This window comes from Schistocerca serialis, chromosome 3 (assembly GCF_023864345.2).
Source record: "Schistocerca serialis cubense isolate TAMUIC-IGC-003099 chromosome 3, iqSchSeri2.2, whole genome shotgun sequence".
Classification (NCBI taxonomy): Eukaryota; Metazoa; Arthropoda; class Insecta; order Orthoptera; family Acrididae; genus Schistocerca; species Schistocerca serialis.
The window spans coordinates 380,173,889-380,188,032 of NC_064640.1; the positions used below are offsets into that span (position 1 = coordinate 380,173,889).

Consider the following 14,144-nt stretch of genomic DNA (forward strand, 5'->3'; position numbering starts at 1 on the left):
AATTTCGATTGCCTCCCTGTAGAGGCTTTCGTAGTATCCACTTGTGGCCGCTAGTACTTGCGTCTCCTCGAAACGAATATTATGGTTCCCTGGCTGGAAAGCATGCTCCGCAACAGCTGATCGTTCCGTTTCTCCTCTTCTACAATTTCCCTTGTGCTCTTCCAAACGTTTAGAAACAGTTCTTTTAGTTGTACCCACATAAACATCAACACAACTGCATGGGATCCTATACACTCCAGCTTTTTCCAAAGGTTTGCGAGCGTCCTTGGCAGGCTTAAGGTATTCCTGTATCTTCCTGGTGGGCTTGTAAATTATGGTAATATTCCGCTTCGTCAAGATCCTTCCTATTCTTCCGTTACATTTTTAACAAACGGCAGGAAAACCTTAGATTTTGCAGTAGCCTGTACGTCAGTATGATTTCTGCGTGGCTGCCTCAACGCACGTTTTATTTCGGCGGACGAATATCCGTTCTTAATTAGTGCATTGTGGAGATGTTCCATCTCAGCGTCGAGCAACTCAGATTCACAAATATTTCTAGCTCTGTCTGTTAACGTCTTGATAACACCCCGCTTCTGTTGTGGGTGGTGGTTCGAATCCCGGTGCAAATAATGGTCCGTGTGCGTGGGTTTGCGGTATACTGAGTGGCCCAAACTAACATTTTCGTTTCTAAAAACAAGCACATCGAGGAAATGTAATTTGCCGTCTACCTCCTCCTCCATTGTAAACTGAATTCTCGAGTTTATGCTGTTTAGATGTTTGTGGAACCGGCTTAGTTCCTCCCTACCATGTCTCCACAGCACAAATGTGTCATCCACGTATCGGAACCATACATTTGGTTTTTTTCTGGCAGTACCTAAGGCCTGTTCTTCGAATTTCTTCATAAAGAAGTTTGCAATTACGGGACTTAGGGGACTTCCCATAGCCACGCCATCCGTTTGCTCATAAAACTGTTCCTTCCACTTGAAGTATGTTGTCGTCAAACAACACTTAAACAGTTCTAAAATATCGGCAGGAAAAATTCGATCCAGCTGTTCCAATACATCATTAAGTGGAATCATGGTAAACAGCGACAACGTTTTCAGAACTGTGTCGCGGTTAATAAAAAAATCCTCCATTGAAGAGAGTGTACAGAAAGATCTCTGCAATTCGGTTGCGCTACCACCGAGGCTTTATGAATTGCCCGAAATTCATAAAGAAAATGTGCCGTTAAGACCGATACTAAGTGCCATTGGTTTGCCCACATACTCGTTAGCCAAGTTTTTGACTACGCTGTTGAAACCACATGTGGGCCGTTCGGACTCTTATATAAAGAATTCGGCACATTTCATCAGCAGATTGAATGGCATAGTGGTCCAGCCGGAGGACATATTGGTCAGCTTCGATGTGGTATCGCTATTTACCATGGTTCCACTTAATGATGTATTGGAACAGTTGGATCGAATTTTTCCTGCCGATATTTTAGAACTGTTTAAGTGTCGTTTGACGACCACATACTTCAAGTGGAAGGAACAGTTTTATGAGCAAACGGATGGCGTGGCTATGGGAAGTCCCCTAAGTCCCGTAATTGCAAACTTCTTTATGGAGAAATTCGAAGAACAGGCCTTAGTACTGCCAGCAAAAAACCAAATGTATGGTTCCGATACGTGGGTGACATGTTTGTGCTGTGGAGACATGGTAGGGAGGAACTAAGCCGGTTCCACAAACATCTAAACAGCATAAACTCGAGAATTCAGTTTACAATGGAGGAGGAGGTAGACGGCAAATTACATTTCCTCGATGTGCTTGTTTTTAGAAACGAAAATGGTAGTTTGGGCCACTCAGTATACCGCAAACCCACGCACACGGACCATTATTTGCACCGGGATTCGAACCACCACCCACAACAGAAGCGGGGTGTTATCAAGACGTTAGCGGACAGAGCTAGAAATATTTGTGAACCTGAGTTGCTCGACGTTGACATGGAACATCTCCACAATGCACTAATTAAGAACGGATATTCGTCCGCCGAAATAAAACGTGCGTTGAGGCAGCCACGCAGAAATCATACTGACGTACAGGCTACTGCAAAATCTAAGGTTTTCCTGCCGTTTGTTAAAAATGTAACGGAAAGAATAGGAAGGATCTTGACGAAGCGGAATATTACCGTAATTTACAAGCCCACCAGGAAGATACAGGAATACCTTAAGCCTGCCAAGGACGCTCACAAACCTTTGGAAAAAGCTGGAGTGTATAGGATCCCATGCAGTTGTGGTGATGTTTAAGTGGGTACAACTAAAAGAACTGTTTCTAAACGTTTGGAAGAGCACAAGGGAAGTTGTAGAAGAGGAGAAACGGAACGATCAGCTGTTGCGGAGCATGCTTTCCAGCCAGGGAACGACAATATTCATTTCGAGGAGACGCAAGTACTGGCAGGCCACAAGCGGATACTACGAAAGGCTCTACAGGGAGGCAATCGAAATTGCTAAACACCCAAATAATTTCAACCGAAAGGAGGAGGGTGTGAAATTAAACGGTATATGGATGTTGGTGTTAAAGAAGATGTGTACCACTCGTCCACTACTGGGTGATGGCAACGGCGATCGACGGCGACGGACAGCGGCCAATTGCACTGATGTTTTCAAAACACATGACGTCACACCGCGACGTGGGAGTGCGCGGACACGGAATTTAGCGGCAGTCAGTAGCGAGCCAGTGGGTGTGTTGGACCTTCCATCGACCTACGGACCCCCTTGAAGATGTCTCCCGCAGTCGCAGACGAAACGTTGGGAATTGAGACAAAATTCATCAACCGGCCACGGCATAACAGCCCGGGTAATAATAATGGACATGATATTTCCAGCCGTGAAAGTCTACATTTTAGTATCTGGTGTAATTACTATTTTCTTAGCTGCTGATCGTTCATTGTGCCTGTCTGACAGTGTTCATGTTGTTTTATATCTATAGCCATTTTTATTTATGTGATTCGGTTCAACAGTATCTGAATACCTTCTACCAGAACTAGTTCTTAGAATCTATCATTCAAGTAAGTTTACATGTTGAATAGTCTTTGCTCTGCTGATAACACAGTTTTGTCCTTTTAGCACATGGGTCATTGATGTGCTGTTCGAGGTAATTACAATCTTTTTGTTGTCTTCCCTAGCACATTGGATGCAAACCATATTCATGTATAATTTGTCAATACATCTGTATTCCTGGAATTTGTTGTAGTTTGCTATCACTAAGTAGCCCTTCACTGTTATCAACTAGAATCCTACATATGACCTTTAGCAACCTATTCGTTCTGTCATCACTTTTGAGTTGACCTACAGCAAATAATGTAATATTTTCCCTTCCTTTTGGTCTAGTTTTAAAACAAATATTACACTGTTTGATAACATCAATCTAAACTGATGTGTTAAACATCAAAAAACAACTGCCCAAGGATAAATTTTATACGTTAAAGGTTAATGAAATTTCAATTCCATATTTTCACAAATTGATAAACTAGTTTAACTGTATTAAAGCAATGTATAAACTTACGTAATAAGTGGTAATTTCACAAACATAAGTGTAATCCTTAAGCACAATTATAAGAATAAAATGAAATATATCATTGCATATAAAGTAACTCACTGAAAAATGGCTGTTACTTAAGTGTCAAACATGAATAGTGAAGAATGAGTGTGAATAAAATTTTCAATAAACTGAAATAATACTAAATATTCAATTGTTACCTGAAGCGATCATTCCAAACAGACCGAGGTACAGAACTAAGTGTTAGTACTCCTTTTACCGTTTCTCTTAAAGCACTCCATGTTTCATTGAAATCAACATTCTTTGGTTTCAAAGACATGTCTCTTGTGTCTTGTACACAATCTGGAAGCAAAAAATTACATGTTTGTGAAATACAGCTTGCTCACATTTACCACAACTACAGCTAAAGAAATTCAATGGAGTCACTAACAACATAAGAGAGGGATTCAGCCATGAGGGTGGGGGGTGGGGGATGGAGGGGGTGAGGGGGAAGAATGTCATCCAAAATAAGCCACAAGCAGAGGGGTTGTTGTTTCAGAATAGCCAATGGAGGACAAAGCAGTTCTTCCTAGGCACTGAGCAGAATGAAAGATCATTTAAAAACAGCCAAGAGCAGAGGAAGAGGCCATTCGAAATGGGCCAGGAGCAGAGGTGGGCAACATCCAAAACTGGGCAACAGCAGAATGAGGCCATTTAGGATGAACCAGGCATGAAGACCAAACAGGACAGCCTGGGGGCAGTAGCCGCCAAGAATGGCCCAGAGCCAGGGATGGTATCCGTCCAGTAAGGCTCCGGGACAGGGGGTGGTAGTCATCCAGGGTGGCAGCTATCCAAGACGGCCTGGGGCCAGGGGTGGTAGCCATCCAGAACAGCCCTGGGCCGGGGGCAGTAGTCGTCCAGGATGGCCGGGGCCGGGGGCAGTTCAATGCTGCCAAGAGGAGAGGTAGCGAATGTCCACAATGGCAAATAGCACAGGGAAGAACCATTCAAAATGGGCCAAGAGCAGAGTTGGCGGCAATCCAGAGTGAGCCAAGAGCAGAGGGGGGAGGTCATTCAGAACAGGTCAAGAGCAGAGGAGGAGGCCATGCAGAACGGGCCAAGGGCAGAGAGAGAGAGAGAGAGGTAGGTAGGTAGGTAGGTAGGTTGGTAGGTAGGTAGAGAGAGAGAGAGAGAGAGAGAGAGAGAGAGAAGCCTTTCAGAATGGGCCAACAGCAGAGAGGGATGGAGGCCATTCAGAATGGGCTAATAACAGAGGTATGGAGGCTGTTCAGAATGGGAACAAATGAAGTTGTTGCACAAACCAACCACCAGACATCTATAATTATTAAACGTGTCCACTGAGAGGCAACTGGACTACTCTCACTGTTACATCTCTACCCAGGTGCCAATGACGACAAAAATCAATAAAGAATGTTGCTCTTACAAGTTCAAACAACACTATCATTGGCCTGTGGAGCAGTGGAATAAGTTTTTATAGAGTGATGAACAATGGTACACAGATGAGCACATGCTGATATGGTAGATGTTTTACTGGATTGCTCAAAGCAGCAAAATAAACACTGTTGGATGAGCTACAACAATGTTTATGTGCCTAGCCAATCCATCCATAAGCCCAACTATTCAGCAAGTTTCAGGAAAATGGAAATAATTTCTGTCTTCCATGTACTGAAAGACCTTTCCCAAAGATTCAATCCTATAATGGTAGGAAAGAGTAGGTAAATTATAACTGCTGCCTTTGGAGCTAACAGCAATGGGTGTCTGCATACTTTTGGCTGTATAGTGAAATATTTTATGTTCTGTTTGGAACAAAGACACTAATAGAATGTTAACAGCACAAATATGACTCTTAGGATTCTCTCCAGAAAATAACAGTATTCACAATTTTCTTGTCTCTATCCGTTTCTGTCTTCTTCTCCATGTCTCATCTGATAAACTATCTTTCCACTCAATCTTAATTCTTAACTTCCTCAAGATGGAGAAAATACCTTCAAGGAAACAATGTCAATGGAAGTTGATCTTTGACTATAATTATAATACATAATTGCGTATAAATATTATCTGACAGCAAGACATAGAGTTTAACTGTGAAACAAATGAAAATGGCAAGTTTTAAACCCGAATGAATCTTTCACTCTACACTGGAGTGTGTGCTGCCTTGAAACTTGGTGGTATATTAAATCTGTGTGCCAAACTGTGGTATGAATGCAGAACTCTGCTTTTCACAACCAATGCTCATATCATCTGGACTATCTATGCAACATACAAGTAAAGCATCAGAACATCAGTAGTCTAAAGGTGCCATAAAATGAAGCAATGAGTAATTCATTTATAAAACACAAATATGGTTCCTTGGAAAATGCCTCGCTACATGTGATCAAAGATCTCTGTAATTCATGCATGTAAACCATAATTACTACAGCAAAAGGAACTCAAACCAAATAGGACTGATTACCCCATTAAGATGACAGACGAAAAATTATCAAACCTATGTCTACATTTGTATTACACAAGCAACCATATGGTGCACTGTGGACAATACCTTATATGACTACTAGTCATTCCCTTTGCTGTCCCAACAGCATATGGAACAAGGAAAAAAAACTGTCTACATGACTCCATTCGAGCCCTAATTTTTCTTATATTGTCTTCGTGGTCCTAACACAAAACAGATGTTGATGGCAGTAGAATCATTCTGCAGTCAGCCACAAATGCTGGTTCTCCCAGTTTTCTCAACAGTGTTTCACATAAAGAACACCGTCTTCCCTTCAGGAATTCCTATTTGAGTTCATGAAGTATCTCCGTAATTTTCACATGTTGATCAGTCCTACTGGTAACAAATCTAGCAGCGCACCTCTGATCTGATGTCTTACTTTAATCCAACGTGGTTCAGATCCCAAACTCTCAAGTAGTACTTGAGAATGCGCTGCCCTGGTGTTCTATATGTGGTCTCCTTCACAGATGAGCTATACTTTCCTAGTATTTCCCAATAAACCAAAGCTGATGATCGCCTTCCCTACTCCTGACCTCACATGTTGCATGTTCCATTTCATACTGCTTTATGCTGCACCTAGACATTTAATGGGCTTAACTGTGTCATGCAGCACACCACCAATGGCATATTCAAACATTAAAGCAGTGTTTTTCCTGCTCATGTGCATTAACTTACATTTATATACACAAACAGTAGACTGCTATCCGCTATCCATCACACTGAATCTCACATGCTACAGTGTTATCAGGAAACAGTCTCAGATTGCTGCACACACTATCCATCAGATTGTTTGTGTATACAGAGAACAACAGCGGCCCTACCATAATTCCACTGAGCGAGGTGGTGCAGTGGTTAGCAAACTGGACTCACATTTGGGAGGACAACGGTTCAAATCCACATCCAGCCATCCTGATTTAGGTGTTCCATGATTTCCCTAAATTGCTTCAGGCAAATGCCAGGATGGTTCCTTTGAAAGGTAATGGCCAGCTTTATTCCCCATCCCTCCCAAATCCAATATGACCTCGCTGCTAGGTCCCCTCCCCCAAACCAACCAACCAACATATCACAATTCCCTGGAGTACTTGTGATGATACCCTGGTCTCTGATGAACACTTGCCATCCAGGATGATATACTGGATTCTATTATTACTTAACAAGTCTTTGAGCCACCCACATATCTGGGAACCTATTTCATATGCTCATACATTCCCAATGTGGCACTTTGTCAAACATATTACGGAAATTCAGAAAGATGGAATATTCCTGTTGCCCTTTATCCATGTTTTGCACGACATTGTGCAAGAAAAGCGCAAGCTGCATTTTGCGTGAGCCGTGCTTTCTAAATACATGTTGATTTGTGGACAGAAGTTTTTTTGTCTCAAGGGAATTTATTATAATCAAACTTAGAATAAGCTCCAAGAGTTTTGCAACAAACCTACATTAAGGATACTGGTCTGCAATTTTTTGGATCTGCACTTGCACAGTTCTTACACACAGGAGACACCTGCCTTTTTTTCCCCAATTCCTTGGAACTTTGTGCTGGGTGGAAGATTTGTGATAAATGCAAACCAAGTAAGGAGCTGATGCCCAAGAAAAAGGCCAATATCACAGAGTACTCTCCATAAAACCAAAATGGGATCCCACCCAGACTTTGTAACTTATTTGTTTTTGAATCTTTCAGGTGCTTCTCAATGACAGAGATGCCCATTTCTATGTCCTCCTTAGTAGAGTCTATGCAATGATCAAACAATGGTGTTTCTGTATGAGCCTCCTGCACGCGATGATTTTTTTTTAATGTGAAATTTAAAACTTCATTTTTAATTTTGCGGTCTTCTATTGCCACACTAGACTGTTAAACAAGTGGCTGGATATAAGCCTTTGACCCATTAACCAATTTTACACAGGACCAGAATTTTTTCAGCACGATCTTGCACTAAGGTACGACGGTGGTAGGTGTATGTTTTGCTCATTGATCTTTTTATGGACACATGAATTTCTACAAACTTCTGGCTTCAGAAAGTTTTGTGTTCTTTAAAAAAAAAAAAACTCAGAGTGCAACAACCTGTGTTTCCTTGGCATTTTCCGAATTTTGTTATTCAGCCACAGTGGGTCTTTTCTGTCCTTAATCCTTTTACTTGGCATGTACTCCTCAAGAGTGTGACTTAACAATCAGTTTAAACTTTGCCCCTAATTATTCTATGTCCATCCTACCTCAACTAGATGATGCAGTACTGTAATTGAGGTGCTGAAATGTTTGGCAAAAAGTCTTTGAATGAAGCTACAGAACACAAAGTGACAAAATGGTGCCACATAATACAGGGATTCTTCAGCCAGAATTAGTGGCTGAACCCAGTAACCATTCTCAAAAGGAGGAGAAGAACTGACAGAAATTAACAGGGGAATTGTGAGTGGAGCAACATATCCTCTGAAGTTCATTAAGGTTAGTGGAGTCCATCATAGACTGGGGATGGAGCAAATGATAGCAGGAAGCAACCAATCTAGTTGATACCAGGTAAACAAAACAGTCACAGGTCACTTGACATGGGGTTCACACCTCCCAATTACCTTTTCAGAGAAACCTCATTTTCATTGTTGGGTATTCCCAAAGTCGCCTCATTCAATAGCCACACAGTGTGCTGAAACTCACCTATAGCACCTTGTACACGAATTTTAGTGCAAAAATGCCTAGAGTAAGACAAAGTACTAGCCCTAAATAAAATATTTTCTGGTACAACTGTTTAGCAAGATTGTACAGACAACTGTCTTTCGACTTTCAACAGATTTCATCATCATGTCCGAGACTGGTTCTGTAATGGAGTGGTTAACCTGCTCTGACATCGGACCATGTTTTCACACATACAATACCTTTTTTTTACATCATATTTACCTAAGAAATGCCAATTTTAATATGACAAATAGTATTAAAATGATTTGAGTGTCTATAGTGACACTTTGAGTAAATAATAACATTGGCAGTACTCGTACTACTACTGCTGCTGCTGCTCTTGCCACTAATACTGATAGTAATAGTAATAGTAGTAGTAGGAGTAGTAACGACAATAACAGCAATAATGACAGTGGCAGGTACAAAAAGAATTTATATGTGTACAAAGTAGATGTTTTCTAATATAGCTAGTTCTGGGGATGGGAAATTTAGAGAAACTGCACTAGCTACGGAGTCTGGGAAATGAGAAAGATCTTATTAGAAAGAAGGATGGACAAGGGTAACCTTGAAATGACACAGTGCAATACATTCATTAATGTTATGACTGCCATCTGTCAGACATACTTCAAGGTATTACAGGATTCTACCCTGAAAAACAGGGTCTGTATGGCATCCTTGTACAAGGTGTGTCTGAAAAGTTCTGTGAATGGTCTCAAAAAATAAAGGAAACAAGAGTTAAAAACAAAATACCACTAGTGGCCTTCAAAGTAATTGCCATTAGCTACAACACGCCTCTGACATTGGTGGTAAAACTGTTGCAAACTCTCAGCAAACACTTCTCATGAATCGCACGAAACACCGTAGTCACACATTGATGGATATTTGCATAATTACGGGAGATGAGGCCTGGTGCTACCAATACGATTTAGGGACCATTCAAGAGTCAATGGTATGGTGTCTGTTGTTGACCCATTCTCTCACAAAAAAAGTCAGCCGACAAAATCCAAGATTCAGATGATGTTGATTGAATTTTTGACAACAGGGTCTTGATCCATCATGAATTTCTACCCAAGGGAGTCAGGGAAGACAATAAAGACTGTTGCTTGGTCTCTGGATCATACTTGCAGTACCAAATCTCATAATGGTGATTTCCTTAAGGGTCAATAAAGAAATTTTGTTTGTAACTATTGTTTCTTTTAGTTTCCGAGACCATTCATCAAGCTTTTCAGATGCACCTTGTATCATTATGTTGCAAACTCAAAATATTACCATAAAATGTCAATGAAAAAGCAAACATGACAGACATTACAGGTCTACAGAAAGTTTCAAATCAATGCATGTTCATCTGCAGAGTGATAATTCATTCAGGGTATCAGCTCTTTTTCAAACCCTGGGTGTTTTTATTAACAAGTACCTTTAAAGGAGCTCCTTCCTGTCACACAAAGTACAAGAAGAGAGTAACTTATTTATAGAGATGAAGGATTTCAAAGAAGGAAACACCTTGGAAAAAAGCAGTTCCGTACTTAACTAAAGGATGAGCCGTATTTAAAAAAAACAACGAGTCCATGCCACCAATACAGAGCAAACTTAACGAAAGTGTGATTGCACACTTAAGAAGGTCCAGATTTGTAAATTGAAAACTAATAGTTGTGACAAAAGACAAAATTGCTTTAGCAAGTCTTCAATTCTATCTTTGTAACAGGTAGTTAATTTAATTGGTATCAGGAACAGTCTCACATAAACAAATGGTGCCCTGCGAAGTTATACTATGCCCTTCACCACTCCTGATTTTTTGTTGATGATTTAGGCTTTAGTACTCACATTCTACAGTTTGGAGATATCACAACCTCATTTTCCAAGTGAAACATTTGCTGTTCATGTAATACAGCTTTGAAATGTCAAGTAGCTCCACTTGAACAAAATGTAAATACATAAAAACAAACCAAGCAGGATGACACTGATAATTTATATACCATCATAGTTGTGGGTGAGCCAAAAGCCATTATACATCTTGGTTTTATCAGTGATTGCAAACTAATTTTGCAACAATACACTATAAATGTGTTTGGGAAATTCCCAGAGTCCTATATCTTCTGTGACCACTGAAAAGCATATTATGCAACAATAGCTTTGTTCCACGGTCACATCACCTATAGACTACGGCTCTGGACTCACTTAGCAGACTCCATTAATGTGCTGTTTCTTGAGAAGATCACAAAGGAAATCACCACACAAAGCAAAAGAATGGACTATTGCAAATTTCAGTTTTCCTAGTTAAGCATATTGAGTATTTTCAAGCAGAATATCATCAGCTGCATCATGTGAATTTATAACAGGAAATGTCCGGTAGAAGACATGAAACTTGTTATGACAACAACAACATGTAAAGACCAAATGTGCCACATGTTGCACAAGGCAGCTTTTGAACATAGGTCCTGAAACTAACATCACTACAGTTGCTTGAAGAAAACACATGACTGAAAGCACTGCCCAATCACAGGATTACAAAGTGAAGTGACACAGCGGCCAATGCACTGACAAATCTCCACCCTACATCCAGATTTAGGTATTCTGTGGTTTCCTAAACAACTCTGGGCAAATACGAGAGTGGTTTCATTGAAAATCCAAGCTTACGCTCTGTCACCACTAATCATATGTCAGGCCTAAACCTCACATTTTTCTATGTTCTTCCCTCAAAACACTCCACCAATGAGGTTTTTTCCCCAAAAACTAAACAATTGCAAGAAATGGACTACTACAATAGAGATTCCTTTACTTAAATTGAAAGTGTTATAATATCTGTGTAACTGTCACATTATTGCTGAAGTTTAAAATGCACTCTGATAAAATCTAGCCCATCAGGATTGGCGACTCATAGAAATGGCATGAATGCACATCATATAGCATAGTAGGTTTTCCTTAGTCTGTGTTAGTAGTGTAGTCGTGTCTGTCCATTAATAGTAATCATGTTATAGATAAAATTTTAAGAAATGGATTGTGGTCATATGCTCTGGTTTCTCTGGATTGCTAACTAGGTCACTCAGCCGACATCAAGAGCAACAGTTATTTCTCAGGACTAAACTCCAATGCATTAAATGTCTTCCATATTAAAGGTGGTATGCAAGAGGTGCGACAGATACCTGTTTGATGCCTCAACCTTGTGGCTCACTCACTACTTATCACCAATTAGGACAGTTACAAAGATTTGCACTTTTTTCCAACTTTCCTTGTGGAAAGAAATGATTTGACACAACAACACAAAAGTGATGAAATGGTACTATTTGTTTTTGAAGATGTTCCAGACTGAGCACACGTGTTATTTGGGAAGGGAATCAGCTGTGCCCTTTCACAAAGGAAACATCCCAGTAATTTACAGAAAACCTAAATCTGGATGGCTGATTGGGGATTTGAACCACTACTCTCCAGAATCTGAGTCCAGTACCTTACTACTGGATCTGCTGCTACAATCTCATGGAGAGTAGGAAAATAAACAAACAATTACCATATCAACACATTCCATTTCCACACCTGAAGCGATCTATGAAACACAGGAACACTGTGACGGGACTGCTGGCTAGTAATCTGAACATTTTGTTCATCTCAAATAAAAGTAAAGTGGACCTATTATCCTCAAAATGGCATTCAGTGTCAATGGTTTTACGCTATGCAAGACAATTTCAGCGTAATACTAAATATGACAAACTACACTTACTAGTACAGGCAAACAGTTCCTACAGTTTCTCCTATACAACAATGAAAACGTGGAAGAATAAAATGCCTGAAGGTGTAAAACTCTTCAATAATAAACAAACTGGGCAGTGTGGTTAAAGGAAAGGGTTATGGAAAGTTTATGTTCTTCGCAAATGGTCAAAACGAAAAATGCTTTTGCCGTATTCATACTTTAAGTGACGGTAAAATTCAATTTAACTCAAAGATAGAAAGTGTTCCACGGAGTCTATGCATTTCTCATAGTACACGGTAATTAAACTGCTAATATAATCAAACCTAACACGACATGGAAACTAAACGTACATTAACTTTTTTTTTTTTTAATCTGTGTACCGGTACCTGTCATTAGCAAACGCTTTAACCCCTAATGCAAAGACGCTGTTAAACAACTCAATAAAGACATTTGGTTTGTTACTGAACTATCATATTATATGACCACGAGCTTTCAGTTCCACTGTCAACTGGCTACACAGAATTATTCCTCGCAATGCACATTACCTTCTATACTTTCCATATACAAAATGGGGAGAAGGAATGACAGCTTTTACGTATAAGATTTCAAGAAGGAATGACAGCTTTTTCGTATAAGATTTCATCCGATTCCAAAACTAACAACATTCTACAGTCATCCCGCAATATTTCGTTCATTCGGTACTAATAAACAGCGTTGAACATTGTATGCGTGAGTACAAATAAATATATGTATGTCAGTAGCACAACTATCAGACATTCGTCGTCATCTTTCAGAATGACCACTGTAATGTTCGACACTACTAAAACCATACACTGTCACACCTCTCGATTCGGTTACTGTGAACCTAAAAATGACAGTTGCATTAAATTGTACTTGCTAATAAAACACGATATTTTTCGGAAATTTATTGCAACACACCATGAACCGAACACAGTGTGCACACAGCAAATACAGGAACAATAGTACAACAAACACCCTTCAAATTTAAATAATTCAAACACCAATACATATAGCTCAGTATCTAGAAATAACTAAATTACAAAAATAAAGTCATATAACATTTCGTTTTTTTCTGAACTATAGCTTAAAACACAAACAAAATACCTACCCCAAAAATTTACGCAACACAACACTCACCAAAACATAGTACACAAACGCATCTGACTGACGACACCTGCAACAACTTCTATCTTTCCTTTCACTGTCGAAGCTTGGATATTCCAAAGATTCCCATACATACAACACATACACACACCAGCTTAACGGCAAACAAACAGCCAAAGATTTCAGTTACAACAACTTTCGTATATTGGCAGAAGCAATAGCATTATGCTCATTGCATGGAATAAGACGTTGCGAAAGTGTAAGATTCACTTTCCGTGGAACTTCAGCTCGCTATGAGGAGAACTTCAAATCGGTCAGTAAGCTTGTTTAGTTGTGTTACCACATGCAATAAATGTGACGCCACTTGGTCTCCACTCCTATGGCTCACCGAAGTTGCATGTGAAGACACCCAAATTCTTGTGCCGCCATTTTTTAGCAACAACTACTTTAACTTTGTGACGCCATTTTTCTACCCCCACCGCTGATTAATATCTTTCGGCTGCCAACCGATGGGTGAATGTCAGCTGGGTTCTCACACGCAACAGAAGTTTCGTCACAGCTAACGGTATACTGCAGTTCCATGTGTGAACTCTCAGTTTAAGTGACGCAACTTAAGTGCCGCTACTTATGTCACAACAAATTGGTTGTACTTCGTTATGCCACTTTCC

The 14,144-nt window shown here is 40.1% G+C and overlaps 1 protein-coding gene across 2 annotated transcripts in view; it reads right to left on the reverse strand.

Annotated features, from left to right (window-relative positions):
• LOC126470216 (cullin-2) overlaps window positions 1-13,630 on the reverse strand; it is a 202,533-nt gene extending 188,903 nt beyond the window's left edge. The window contains exons 1-2 of one of the 2 annotated variants that reach the window (XM_050097896.1): window positions 13,481-13,630; window positions 3,714-3,855 (exon numbers count right to left, since the gene is read on the reverse strand). In XM_050097896.1, the coding sequence (XP_049953853.1) occupies window positions 3,714-3,832 (119 nt within the window). In that variant the 5' untranslated portion in view covers window positions 3,833-3,855; window positions 13,481-13,630. The remainder of the gene's footprint in view (window positions 1-3,713; window positions 3,856-13,480) is intronic. The other variant, XM_050097897.1, reaches the window with a different exon arrangement.
• Window positions 13,631-14,144: the final 514 nt, after the last annotated feature.